This window comes from Torulaspora delbrueckii, chromosome 4 (assembly GCF_000243375.1).
Source record: "Torulaspora delbrueckii CBS 1146 chromosome 4, complete genome".
Classification (NCBI taxonomy): domain Eukaryota; kingdom Fungi; phylum Ascomycota; class Saccharomycetes; order Saccharomycetales; family Saccharomycetaceae; genus Torulaspora; species Torulaspora delbrueckii.
Genome location: NC_016504.1, coordinates 426,336 through 439,616, shown reverse-complemented (window position 1 = coordinate 439,616; position 13,281 = coordinate 426,336). Strand labels below are relative to the sequence as shown.

At 40.8% G+C, this 13,281-nt stretch overlaps 7 protein-coding genes and 2 non-coding genes across 9 annotated transcripts; 5 read left to right on the top strand and 4 right to left on the bottom strand.

Annotated features, from left to right (window-relative positions):
* Window positions 1-4: 4 nt before the first annotated feature.
* On the bottom strand, window positions 5-665 carry VPS75 (Vps75p; the record flags this gene model as incomplete). The annotated part of the gene is made up of 2 exons (XM_003680974.1): window positions 5-590; window positions 649-665. 2 exons carry the CDS (start codon window positions 663-665, stop codon window positions 5-7), a joined length of 603 nt encoding a protein of 200 aa, XP_003681022.1.
* A 653-nt stretch (window positions 666-1,318) lies between these two features.
* TDEL0Dtrna2A lies at window positions 1,319-1,391 on the top strand. The gene has a single exon. It is a non-coding gene; the product is annotated as a tRNA-Ala (tRNA).
* Window positions 1,392-1,970: 579 nt separating this feature from the next.
* TDEL0Dtrna1Q lies at window positions 1,971-2,042 on the top strand. Its single transcript has one exon. It is a non-coding gene; the product is annotated as a tRNA-Gln (tRNA).
* A 296-nt stretch (window positions 2,043-2,338) lies between these two features.
* TDEL0D02260 (uncharacterized protein) lies at window positions 2,339-4,444 on the top strand (the record flags this gene model as incomplete). The annotated part of the gene is made up of 1 exon (XM_003680973.1): window positions 2,339-4,444. One exon carries the CDS (start codon window positions 2,339-2,341, stop codon window positions 4,442-4,444), a length of 2,106 nt encoding a protein of 701 aa, XP_003681021.1.
* Window positions 4,445-4,947: 503 nt separating this feature from the next.
* Window positions 4,948-6,816, top strand: PES4 (Pes4p; the record flags this gene model as incomplete). Its single annotated transcript, XM_003680972.1, has 1 exon — window positions 4,948-6,816. The coding sequence occupies one exon, from the start codon at window positions 4,948-4,950 to the stop codon at window positions 6,814-6,816; it is 1,869 nt and encodes a 622-aa protein (XP_003681020.1).
* Window positions 6,817-7,048: 232 nt separating this feature from the next.
* Window positions 7,049-8,457, bottom strand: TDEL0D02240 (SYLF and SH3 domain-containing protein; the record flags this gene model as incomplete). The annotated part of the gene is made up of 2 exons (XM_003680971.1): window positions 7,049-8,303; window positions 8,411-8,457. The coding sequence occupies 2 exons, from the start codon at window positions 8,455-8,457 to the stop codon at window positions 7,049-7,051; spliced, it is 1,302 nt and encodes a 433-aa protein (XP_003681019.1).
* A 194-nt stretch (window positions 8,458-8,651) lies between these two features.
* YSC83 (Ysc83p) lies at window positions 8,652-9,797 on the top strand (the record flags this gene model as incomplete). Its single annotated transcript, XM_003680970.1, has 1 exon — window positions 8,652-9,797. One exon carries the CDS (start codon window positions 8,652-8,654, stop codon window positions 9,795-9,797), a length of 1,146 nt encoding a protein of 381 aa, XP_003681018.1.
* Window positions 9,790-11,187, bottom strand: ARG4 (argininosuccinate lyase ARG4; the record flags this gene model as incomplete). The annotated part of the gene is made up of 1 exon (XM_003680969.1): window positions 9,790-11,187. One exon carries the CDS (start codon window positions 11,185-11,187, stop codon window positions 9,790-9,792), a length of 1,398 nt encoding a protein of 465 aa, XP_003681017.1.
* A 216-nt stretch (window positions 11,188-11,403) lies between these two features.
* DED81 (asparagine--tRNA ligase DED81) lies at window positions 11,404-13,071 on the bottom strand (the record flags this gene model as incomplete). Its single annotated transcript, XM_003680968.1, has 1 exon — window positions 11,404-13,071. One exon carries the CDS (start codon window positions 13,069-13,071, stop codon window positions 11,404-11,406), a length of 1,668 nt encoding a protein of 555 aa, XP_003681016.1.
* Between the last annotated feature and the right edge of the window lie 210 nt (window positions 13,072-13,281).

Genomic DNA, 13,281 nt, shown 5'->3' with positions numbered 1-13,281 from the left:
ACATTCAATTGCTATTAAATGAGTTCCCCTTCACTATCGCTATCGCCGCTCTCTTCATCTTCGACATCTCGTTGAGCTTCTGTATAGTATTTGACGCAGTACGGATAGATATCCTCGCTAAAGAGATTGGCAAGCTCGCCACCGTTAGCAAATTCCTTTGCATCAGAATTGCCTGTCCAGCCGAACCAATCGATAAAGCTCTTTTTTCTAGTGTACCCGAGATGCCGATCTCAACTGCCTGGCTCGTCAGAGTTTCACCTTTCATAATAAAATGTTTCTTTACAACCTGAACCTCGAATTCACTCTCAATCGCTTTAATCTTAATTTCGATTTCAAAATCCTGAGGAGTTTTCCAATCTACAATCACGCTCTCGATTGCATCGACGTATTTGAAGTCTGAGGCTCTGATATAATCTGCGAAATCGCTGTGTTGCGACAGAACAATACTCCAAAAACTGGGAATACGACTTATAATTGCATCTCTCTTGGCGTAAATTGGTTTTAGTCTTCGTATTCGATAAAGTTCAATATCCTCTTCAGCTTTCTCGACGTCAACTTCACAGTCAGCTAATTCATTAAGGGCAGAAGCACTGATGAACTAGTTAGCAATGGATCTGAGATGGTTAAATTATCCTATGATGTACATACATTGCTTTCTCAGACATCTTTCGTCGCTAGAATAGTCAATTCCACCAGATCAATTAGGATTTTTTTTGTAGTAATCATCTTGATCAGCTCATCTAAGCGCGAAAGCGTTACCAGATTTACTAACTCTAAGTAGTGGTCCAAGAAAGCGAAGGACACCACTAATGAGCAGGCCTTGGTGATAAAGCAGAATTTCAGCACTGGTGTTTTTATATAAATGAGCGAGACTTGAGGTTCTGCGTACTCAACGGCTAGATTAATTTCGAGTAAGATTATTTAGTAACGCTCAAATTGTATACATAACAATTCTGGAACATATAATCTATACAGTTTCATGCAAGCTCTATCCTGGGAGAGAATATGTCTTAACTAGTTTTTTTTTTTTAGCTTCTAAGAACGTAATTAGTATGACGAATCTTTAGCTAAGACCAGAAATATTTAATTTCAGCTTTAGGGTGATCTTTTCATTCAGAATTTGTAATAGACACCACATTCATTTTTATGCACTATGTTTGTTTATATAATTCATTATACCGCCAATAGTTAACACATAGAATACTAATATGAGGTCTCTACACTTACATCAATAGGTAGCCTTTATAACCTTTGAATAGTGACTTAGAATTTCAAATAACATGTTGTGAGGCATACCTTCATCCATCAACAATAACACGGGCATGTGGCGTAGTTGGTAGCGCGCTCCCTTAGCATGGGAGAGGTCTTCGGTTCGACTCCGGACTTGTCCAAATTTTTGGTTTTTAGTATTCATAGATTCCAGTGTACTGGGAATCTTGGCCTATCTGTTTCTGTATTCAGTGCAAAGATTAGTCATGCTATACTGACTAAGTTCAGTGTATTTTACCCTGCATTTGAATGTGTATTAATTTGGAACCGACTCCAAATTAGTATTCAATATCACCGCTGAAAACCGCTGCAAATATTGGCTAGAAGCACTACTACTGATTGCTGAAGCTTGTCAGCCTTTATTTAAGGAAGCAAGCGGCGGTATTTACTCACTACAATATTACTGTATTTAGCTTTACTTCCTGTTCATTATACTAGGACCCAGGCATAGACGTGATTTATTGACTACTTATATATACCAGGAATGGTTCAAATACTCTTAGTTTAATTTATCAAGACAAATAGAATGCATTAGACACTTAAATTTTCTGTAGTCCTAAAACAGGCTATCAACTTTACTAGACCAAGCTCGCTAGCTTTATATGCTTCACAGATTATTGTGAATATATTATAAGGCTTTAGTGACAAATATCTCTGAATATGATTACTTTCCAGGGGCTTTCCTAGCATAGAATTACAATGGTTCTATAGTGTAGTGGTTATCACTTTCGGTTTTGATCCGAACAACCCCGGTTCGAATCCGGGTAGGACCTTTTTTATATTCCACTGAATATCCCAGCATTTAGAGGTCAAATCACCGTAGAAGTAGAGTGCAGCCGATATTATTTTACAGATTGCGGCAGTTTCCTGTATGTATAACGATCGGCATTGCCCCTTCTTGCAGAATTACAGGGATTTTCTTTAATTATTCAATTAATTTTCTATAGGCTCAATACTTTTTCAAGATTTTTCATTGCTGCTCGACAATACATAATGGAGACTCGTAGAACCACTTATAAGTGGTTTTTGAATCTCTGTATTATTTCGTGCATTTCTAACAAAGGTCCCAATGCTGTCTAAATTGCTTGGATCGCAATTAAGGGCGACATCATTTGTCCAACGGCCTCATGTTACCAAAAATATGGTGCGCCTGAGTGCCCAGGTTAGTAGAGTTAATCCTGGTCGCTCTTTCAGTGTTAACAGAATCTTATTGGAATCAAAGGAAATTGTTAAAAAGGAGGTGAATACTTTACCTTCAGCGACGAAAATTACCAAGATCGAAAAGAGCGGATTCTTCAGTCATGGATTTGGAAAACTGCTTAAGTGGTCGGTTTTTTCCACTGGTATCTTGGCCACAGTATGCGGTTCAGCTTTGATAATATTCTTCATTTACGACTCCACGACTTATAATGAATGCGAAGTGCCCGAGAACATTGAAGTTCCTACGCTGGCCATAAGTCCTGAAAGAGGAGGTCCTGAGAATTTGCCCATTCTCAGGGAAAGTTTGGACACTTATGATTCGGAAGTGAAGCAAACTCTCAGTTACAAGCCAAAGCTGGTTGTTTTGGGTTCTGGTTGGGCATCTGTCGGTCTTTTGAAGAGTTTGCACAAGGGAGATTACGATGTTACTGTAGTTTCACCTCAAAATTACTTCTTGTTTACCCCTCTGTTGCCTTCGGCTGCCACTGGTACTCTGGAAGTGAAAAGTTTGATGGCATCTATTAGAAAAATCGTTGGATATATCGGTGGTCACTATCTGGAAGCTAAGGCTGATAGGATTGAGTTTAAGGAAAAATTGGTTAAAGTGTCTCAGGTGCTACCGCAAACTGGTGAGACTAGATCTTTCTATCTTCCTTATGACAAATTAGTCATCGGTGTCGGTTCAACCGCTAACACTCACGGTGTTGAAGGTCTGCAGTACTGTGATCGTTTGAAAAGTGCGGAAGATGCGCTCGATATTAAGAGAAAGATCAAAAACAATTTGGAATTGGCCTGCCTGCCAACCACTACCGAAGAAGAACGTAAGAGACTATTGAGTTTTGTTGTGTGCGGTGGTGGTCCAACTGGTGTGGAATTTGCTGCTGAAGTTTTCGATTTGTTGAACGAAGATTTGCCAAAATTGTACCCAAGATTATTGAGACAGCAAGTTTCAGTTCACATCATCCAGTCTAGGTCAAACATTCTAAACACTTATGATGAAAAAATCTCAGAGTACGCTATGGATAGATTCAAAAAGGAGAGTATCGATCTTCTAACAAATGCCCGTGTTGATAAAATTCTGCCGGATAAGGTTATCTTTAATCAAAAAAATCCAACTACAGGAGAATTGGAAAGAAAGGAGTTGCCATTCGGTCTTTGTCTATGGTCAACTGGTGTGGCCCAAAACCCGCTGGCAAAACAAGTGGTTAAGGCATTCCCAGGTGACCAAAAGAACAAGAGAGCTATTGAAACCGACTCCCATTTGAGAGTCCTTGGTAATGAAATGAAAGATGTTTACGCCATTGGTGACTGTTCTACTCTGAGAACAGATTTGGCGGATCACGCTGGTGAATTTGTCAGAAATTATATCATCCAGAAGAACTTACGCACAGCTAATCAGGCCAGTGACATCATCACCAATGATGAGATTAAAAACTTGTCATTGACTTACGAGGAAATTTACGACTTGTCAAGACAACTATCTAAAAGACACCCACAGACTAGGGAAAGTTTCATCGCTTTGGAAGAAGTATTGCCAAAGTACGACACAGGAAAGAAAGGAAGTCTTAACTTCAAAGAAATTACTCGTCTGTTGAAAGATACTGAGTCAAAGTTGACTTCTCTGCCCGCAACAGCTCAAAGAGCCCACCAACAAGGTACTTACCTTGGTAAAAAATTCACCAGGATTGCCAGAATTACCGACGATCATACCAGAAGAGGTCAACTTATCGAGTTTGATCTTGACGAATCTTCCTGCAAGCCATTCAGATACATTCACTTGGGATCTTTGGCCTATATCGGTAATTCGGCTGTCTTCGATCTTCCAGGTTACTCTTTTGTTGGTGGCCTGATTGCAATGTACCTATGGAGAGGCGTGTATTTCGCCCAAACCGTGTCACTAAGGACCAGAGTACTATTATTCATGGACTGGTTGAAGAGAGGACTATTTGGAAGAGACATAATGTCTACAGTTTAAAGTGCTTAAAACATCAAAATGAAGTTTCTCATGGGGCTGTAAGCTTATATTCTTCAAAATACCGCTATATACAGAAGAGATAGACTACCTAGTGTACATTTAGAGGAAGGTAAGCGGTAAAGCTTTTAGACAATACTATTTGGTGCGAACCAGAGAAAAACGTACTTGACTTCAGAGAAAAATTACAAACGGTCTCCTAGTAATCAGGAAGTCCTTATTACGCTTTTGCCAATCGGTTCTAGCTTTCATTATTTTTCAAACGGATTATTATTTTTTCCTATCAAAAGGTGTCACAAAATTGATAATTTAAACTTAAACTCAAATATAAAAAGCGGTAAAAAGCATACTCAAGGGTTTAAGACCTTCGGATTTCTCATTATTCTTCTAAAATTATTGTTGTGCCCCCAGAAGAATATTTGAAAGGACTCACCACTGTGATATCTGATTGGAATAATCAAACAACAAAAAATCAACTTTCGACACAGTCAGCCAAGTAATAAAACATGATTAACCCTTTCATTCCGCGGAGGGTTAACATTCTGAACAACATCTCCCCAAATGTCAGTAGGAAACATGGTGAAATTCTCAAGGATGAGACCATTAAGACAACCACTATAATAGAGACACTTGATGAGCATCCAAAAGGTAAAGATGAAAACAGTTCGGTTTCATCGAGATCTTCACAATCCGAAACGTCTGATGTAGTTAAGTTGAACTACACAAATGGCGATTCTGCTGCTAACGTGGGGATAAAATCGAAGCTAAGTTCTACTTTGGAAAGTAAATCAGTGGTGGCATTATTTATCGGTGACCTGGAGCCTTCAGTTACTGAGAATATGCTTAGGGATATATTTGGCAAATTTCGGTCACTAACCTCTGTGAAAATATGCCTGGACTCAAACTCAGGAAAGTCTCTGGGTTATGGCTATTTGAATTTTGCGAACAGCGAAGATGCAGAGAAGGCCACAGAAGAATTCAATTACAGACCCATTGAAGGACAAGAGGTAAGAATTATGCCTTCTCTCAGAAACTCCTTTTATCGCAAGAATGTCGGTACGAATGTTTTCTTTTCAAATTTACCACTTGAAGATTCCAGATTGACAACAAGGGTTTTCTATGACACTTTTAAGAAATATGGCAAGATTTTGTCATGTAAACTGGATAAGAGAAAAGATATTGGTTTTATCTATTTCAATAACGATCAGTCAGCAAGGAAGGTGATAAAAGATTACAACGGCAAGGAGTTCTTTGGAAATAAGGTTTTATGTGGTATTCATTTTGATAAAGATTTTCGTAAATATCCAGAGTTCGAGAAAAGAATATCCAATTTGGACTCCATAACAGTTGCCATGGAAGAACTGACCACAGAGGATTCCAATAAGGTCGTACTTCAACGTGATTCTGGTTCTCAGGTCCCACATCCGAACGCGGTCTTTGTTAAAAACTTACCTATGGATTGTACTAATGAAGAGATTCTAGATTTCTTCAGTAATATTGGGCCCGTTAAATCAGTGTTTTCTTCTAAAGCACCTAAATTCAACTCTCTTTGGGCATTCGTAACCTACAAGAGAGGGTCAGATACGAGCAAGTCTATTCAGTTCTACAATGACAAAGAGTTTAAGAACAGGCGGCTCATCGTTTCGAAAGCAGTACCCAAAGAAGGTAAAAACCAATCTCCTTCAAATTATAAAAATTACAAAACAATCGTCCAGATCGATGATGTGAGCCCAGTGCTAAATGAAGAATTTTTGAGTCAATTGTGTATTCAAGAGAGGATAAAAATCAATAAATTACACATAACCTCTTTCAATGAGAAAACACTGACCTACTCAGGTTTCATCAAGTGCAAAACCAAGAATGATGCAACCAGAGTGTTTGCTTCACTGAACAATCGGCTAATCGGAGGTTCTGTCATTAAATGTTCCTGGGGAAAGTATGAGCCTACTGCCGCCCCAACAAATGTCCGAATTGATGGCCCCAGGGATTTCCAGCAAGCTCAATTGTTGGCTTTTCCATTATGTCACCCACTCTACTATTCTATGAAGCAATCTCCTAATCAGAATGGTTTCAGTCAGTTACCACTGCCTTTAGGCAAGAACAAGTGTGATCGTAAAGATGAGGAGCAAAAGGCCGAAATTCTTCATTTATTAAGAAGACAAGTAAGGAAGGGTATTGATTTTTTGAAGTATCCAAGTGCAACTAGAGATGAGAACCTTACTTGTATAGCAGATTATATTTTTGACGTTTATTGGCGAGGCGATATTGATAGTTTGACAAAGTTTATGCTTTTAATGAACACCAATACACAACACGAAGGCATCTTACAAAGACAGATTAAGGAAGCTGCGAACTTCCTCGGTTTCGGAAGATGAACAATTTTAGATGAGCTAAATAATGAATTTTGCAAATGTAAAGTAGCTGATATTTTTTCAAAAAGTAAGCTTCAATTGAACTTGAGTAAAAGTTAAGACAAACAAGAATGGGCTTTCAGCCTCAATGTATTGTAATCAACGCTGTGTAGCTGCAGATACACAAAGTTGTTTCATTATATAATACTAATTTGGGAAATATCGAATTACAAGATTTGGCGCAGATAATTAATTATTAGACCAATTCAACATAATTTGCTGGGAAAATACCTTCTCTTCCATTAACTCTTCCAGTCCACCAATCATCTTGAGACTCTGATTTCTTTAAAATGGTAATAACGTCACCCTTCCTGAATGGCAGATCGCCAGATTCCTCGCCGGCGAAACTGTACAACGCCACCGCCTTTGGCGCATTGGATGAACTAGGAGAGCCGAAGTCAGGCTTCTCTGACATTGGTCTAGATGCACGTCCGTTACCGGCCGAGCTAGAAGATATTCTTGACTTGGAGAATCTGTTAGACAAGTCATCAACATCACGATCACGATCGTATATGTCATCTTCCCAACGAGTATTGGTATGTTGAGGCGATCTGCTATCCCGTTGGGTCTGTCTTCTCTGGCTTCTGTAGTACTCACTGGCTCCTGATGGGTCATTAAAACTATCATTATAATCCTCACGGTCACGACCACTACGGCGGCCGTTATAGCCACTATGCTCATCATCAAAACCGTCGTCATCGTCAAAATAGCTACGGGATCCGCTTCTTCTTTGCCTCGTAGATTTCGTGGTGGGTCGGGTGGACGACACTTCTGAGGAATCAAAAGAACTTGGTATATCATCGTAAAAATCGTCCTCGTAGTCGTCAGCAGGCATAGCCGATTTATAATTGAAAGCTCTTGACTCCAAAACACGGAATATAGGATCCGCCGCTGGAGGTGGTCTTATGCGACCCGAGAGGATCATCTTAGCTGTACAACTATCACCGTAGAATTTCCTATTGGCTTCTCTTCTCTCCACAATAACAGATCCCTCAAGAGAGACACCTGCAAATAAACCTTTACTCTTGGAATACGCAAACACCGCTGAGACACCACCAGTAGACGCCGAAGCAGCTGCTTCAGCATTTCTACCCAACGGACCTGCGGAGACTGAAATATTACCACCCAGAGTCACAGTACCAAACTCTGAGAAGGATTTGACCGCCTCTGCCGAGTTTAAGATAAACACGAAATCTGTCAATTCCACACCAACCATACCACCAGCCCCAGCACCTGCCATAGCAATAGCCGAGGGAGCAGACCACGTACCATCTTTTAATCTGGCCACAATCACACCTGAACCAGCTCTTCCTGAGAAGAGGAAACCTGCTTTCAAAACTGTAATGATTGCAAGCCCCTTAGCACGCTTCAGCACATTTGGTGGGATCACTTGATCAGCTCCAAACACCTGGTTGGGCTTCACAAAGCTTGCCAGCACTTTTGCAGCCTTTCTATAATAAAATAATTTGAATTAGTTAGCATTCCTTAGACGATGTTTCAATATAGGGGAAGTCCTTCAATAGGCCTTCCTTCCCATTTCGAGAAACACTTAACATACTTGGTTTCACTCTTCAAACTCCTGGGAATTGGATTGTTGATACCCATCACCTTTGAGACCTTCTATGGATTAGTCAAACTGCTTTCTTGCCAGTTCTTTCCTTTAACAGCCGAATTATTCATCAACTTGTATAATCTTTCAAGAAGCGCTTTCGGGTAACTAAGACTCATAGCATAGAAAGTTCGAATGAAGTAAGAAATAGGCTTCAGAAGGCATCAGTCGGATTGTGTGAGTGTGTGGAATGAGTTCTGGTGATCGTGATATAGTGGACAGGCTTTTCAGCGTTGGTTATAACGTTATATCTCGAGGAAATGAGGCAGTATCGGATGTTGCTGGGAAGGTGGTTGACAAGGTGCGACAAGTACAGGGGAAGGATGTGAAAAAGTTGGAGAGCTTACAGTTGGACTCCAAGTCGCCAGGTGTGTGGGAATCGCTTGGTGGAGTTGTATCGTGGACCTATGGACAGAGACAGAGGGCTTTGGTCGGGGCAAGCATCACTGCAGGTGCTATAGTACTCTTTTGGCAGTGTAAACAGCTTTTGAAGGTTCCAGAACGGTTGCCATCATCTCAGTCGAGGTGTGTGCTAATATTTGGGGATATGCGGGATCCAATTGTGCGGACACAGGTAATGGATCTTTACAGAAGAGGATTTACGGTCTTCATATGTTCTACCAATGCCAAGGCATTTCGTGAAAGGCAGGAGGATGATGATTTCCTGCGACATATTGATCCTGGATCTGCCAGTGATCTAGCCTCGTTCGTGAGGTTCCTTGCAAAGTCTGGAGAAGGAGAACCATGTAAACTGGCATCGATTCTGTTCATGCCAAACTTGGCATATTATCCTCCTGGTGATATGTCCACTAGTCAGTTGGCTTCTGAGATCAGGTCCAATGTGCTGGTTTACTATAGTACTTTAGTCGAGATACTACCCCACTTGGAGAGTTCCACCGTGCAATTAATCCTATTTAACCCTTCACTTTCATTGAATTTGGCGGTTCCTCACCATCCAGCAGAACTTTTTATCTCTGGTTTGATGAGCTCTATCAACCAGACTATGAAAAGATATCATAGACTAAAAGTATCTATGGTTCACGTTGGAGCGTTAAAATTGGGCGCTCAGCCTTCGAATTACAAGTATTTAAACTTGAGAGGTTCGAACATTAACGACTCGCTGTTGAAACCCGTTTACAATTTGATTATGAGCTATAACGGGAACCGGATGCAGCGGTTGTGGCTATGGATTACTACAGGTGGCTCACTGCAGCGCAATCTGTACTGTGGTCGCTTTAGCTACTTGTCAAAAATACCGATCCTGACCTCGATCATCAAAAATGACTTTTGGACCTCATTTAAAGGTTTACTAAAGTATAAAGATCTCTCTAAATAGTATGTATTTGAGAGGCTAGGTTCTCAAATTGTTTCAATACAGCAGATTTTGCAGTACCACCAGTCGCGTCTCTTCTTTCAACACTTTGTTCAAAGTTGAACGTTTCGAATAGATCAGGACCAAATCTGGAGTCAATCTTTTGGTATTGCTCTAAAGTTAGCTTGTCAATACCGCTCAATTTCAGGTTTTCAGCCAAGGCGACACATTCACCTGAAATGTGATGGGTCTCTCTAAATGGAACACCCTTTCTGACCAAATAATCTGCTAAATCAGTGGCCAACATATCCATGGTCAGAGCATTTTCCATATTTTCCTTCTGCACAAAAAGTGTTGAGATCACACCAGTAGCGATCAAAATAGAATGCTCAACCGTAACTAAACAGTCGAACAAAGCCTCTTTATCTTCTTGCATGTCCTTATCATAAGTGGATGGGATACCCTTCAAACTCATCAAAAACCCAGCCAAGTCACCGAAAACTCTACCAGATTTACCTCTGAGGAGTTCCAAAGAGTCAGCGTTCTTCTTCTGTGGCATTAGAGAAGAACCTGTAGAGTAAGCATCATTCAACTTAATGAACCCGAATTCGGCAGTGGAGTAAATGATCAAATCCTCAGCGAAACGAGAAATATGGTTCATGAATAAAGTACCCCAGAACATTAGTTCAACGATGAAATCTCTGTCAGAAACAGCAACTAGAGAGTTACCGATGACGCCATCGAAACCCAAGCCTGCAGCCAAAAACTCTCTATCGATACCGTAAGGGTGACCAGCAAGAGCACCTGCACCTAATGGCGACTGGTTGATTCTGTCCATTATTTGACGCAACCTCTTGAAATCCTCGGTAAAATAAGTGGCGTACGAACTTAGCCAGTGAGACCATCTAATTGGCTGAGCTCTTTGCAAATGTGTATAACCTGGCATTAAAACATCGATCTCTTCCTTACCTCTCTTGATCATGACATCAACTAGAGCTTGCAAATCTGGGAAAAGCTTATCGTTCAACAGATCACGGCAGTAAATTCTCAAATCTGTCACACATTGGTCGTTACGAGATCTACCAGTATGAACTTTACCAGCAATGTTACGGCCAATAATCTCACCAAGGCGTCTTTCATTTGCTGTATGAATATCTTCATCGTTAGGATGACGAACAAACTTGTCCTCGTCCCATTCCTTCTTGATCTCCTCCAGCCCACTGTGAATCTTTTTTAACTCATCTTCAGTCAACAATCCCAATTTTTGCAACCCAGAAGTGTAGACCTTCGTACCTTCCAAGTCTGCTTTGTACATCTTGTAATCATATGGCAGTGACGCATTGTACAAATGCATCAATGGATCGGTCTCACCGGTGAATCTACCACCCCAGAGTTTTTGCGTATTATCAGACATCTTCAATTGACCCAGTGAAGTTCAAAATGGCTCGATGTAGATGTTCAATGGCTCACTATCCTCTGTTTTAAATCGAAGTCGAAAATTTTCGATGACTCACGTCAAGTTATTAGCTTTTTTATAATGATTAAAAACTAATGATAAGAAAATATTGGATTAAATCATATAATTGAGATTAAGCATCTATATATCTGTGTAACTTAGATAGATATTCGATTATGGTTTACATCTACCGGAGAAACGTGGGTACAAGGAGCAGTCTCTGACTGTGAATCTGTCACATAACCAGGCAAGAATACGCTCGGTACCGATACCGTAACCACCGTGAGGACAGGTACCGTATTTTCTTTGGTCGACGAACCAGTAGTAGGCCTTTGGATCAATGCCTTCACGTTTGAAGCCTTCCATTAGTTCTTCGGTGTCCTTAATTCTCATGGAACCACCGGTGATTTCACCGACATTTGGCATTAGAACATCGACAGACTCGGTGACACGGGGATCATCCTTACAACGTTGCATGTAGAAAGATTTGATCTCGACCGGAAATCTGATCAAGAAGATTGGAACACCGATGGTGTCAGTCATCTTTCTCTCAGCAGCTTCGGCGATATCGTCACCAAATTTAAACGGTTCACCGTCTTCATTCTTGACATCATGATCATTTAACCATTGAATAGCATCCTTGTAATCCAGTCTCAAGAAAGGACCCTTTGGAGCTTGGAATTTGGGGTTCAATTGCTTGACTAAAGGACCAGAGACTGGATCCTCCAAAACGTATTGCACAGAATTGATCACCAATCTTTCGATGTGGTCCAAAAGTTCATCAAAGCTCAAGAAACATAATTCTGCTTCAATATGAGTGTACTCAGACAAATGCCTTCTAGTGTGGGACTTCTCAGCACGGAAGGATTCCTGGATGGTGTAAACGTCACCTAGAGCAGCCAAACAGGTCTCCAAATACAATTGTGAACTCTGGGTCAAAAAGGCTTCTTCACCGTAGTAGTCCAGCTTGAAAAGAGTAGAACCACCTTCGACTTGGGTTTGCACCATGCATGGTGGAGTCACTTCCGTTATATTTTCTTCATCGTAAACACGTCTAATAGATTTCAGTAGAGCTGCACGAACTTTCATAACAGCGGAAATGGTCTCACCTCTCAAAGTTAGGTGACGTTGGTCCAATAATAGCGAAGGGTCAGCACCTTCTGCAATCTTGTTGGTGAAGGCCTCCTCACCAGAAGGAGCCAAGCCAACGATCTCGTAGTAGTCAACGACCAATTCAACATCACCTGGAGCACTCTTACCCTCGGGAACCTTGGTCACTGTACCATACAGCACAACACTAGATTCCAAAGTCAAATCCACAGTCTGTTGTGCAACAGCCAGATCGCCAGCCAAAACACACTGGATGAATCCAGTACCGTCTCTCAAAACCACAAAGACAACCTTCTTGTTAGAACGTAGTCTGTGAATCCAACCAGAAAGTTTGACTCTCTCGCCAACATGCTCATAGGACTGGCCAACCTTGAATTTCTTAGCCGCAGGTAAAGATTTATCCTCTTCGATCTTGATGTTCAAAGCAGCCATCTGTTTAGCTGCATTGTCAGCATCCTGCTGCTCTTTCCTGGCCTGCTCTTCTTTCTGCTTAACGGCCTTTTTGATCAAACCACTACAACCCTTACGCGCTTTCTTCAATGCAGATGCAGAGATTTCCTGGTACTCATTTTCCTCACTCTTAAACACAAACAGTTTGGGTTCAGCAGCATCCTGGCCTTGTTGACCCTGGTATGCAAACAGCGCAAAAGCTGGTGTTGCATATGGCTTTTCCTGACTTCCACAAGCCGTAGTTTCGTCCACACCGACACTTTCGTTAACGTACAATGACATGGTACTCCTATAATCACTAGAAAGCCTCGAGTAAGCTCACAATTGGTCTTTTAACTTAGTTTGAAACTATGCGATATCAAACTTTAATCTTGATTTTTCTTTCAGTCATGACTCACGTCTGAAATTTTTCATCAATTTAACGTTTTTTCTTCAGTTTTTTTAAAGCCAGCAGATTCATCGCTATTATAGTGTTTTAGAGGTCGATCTATT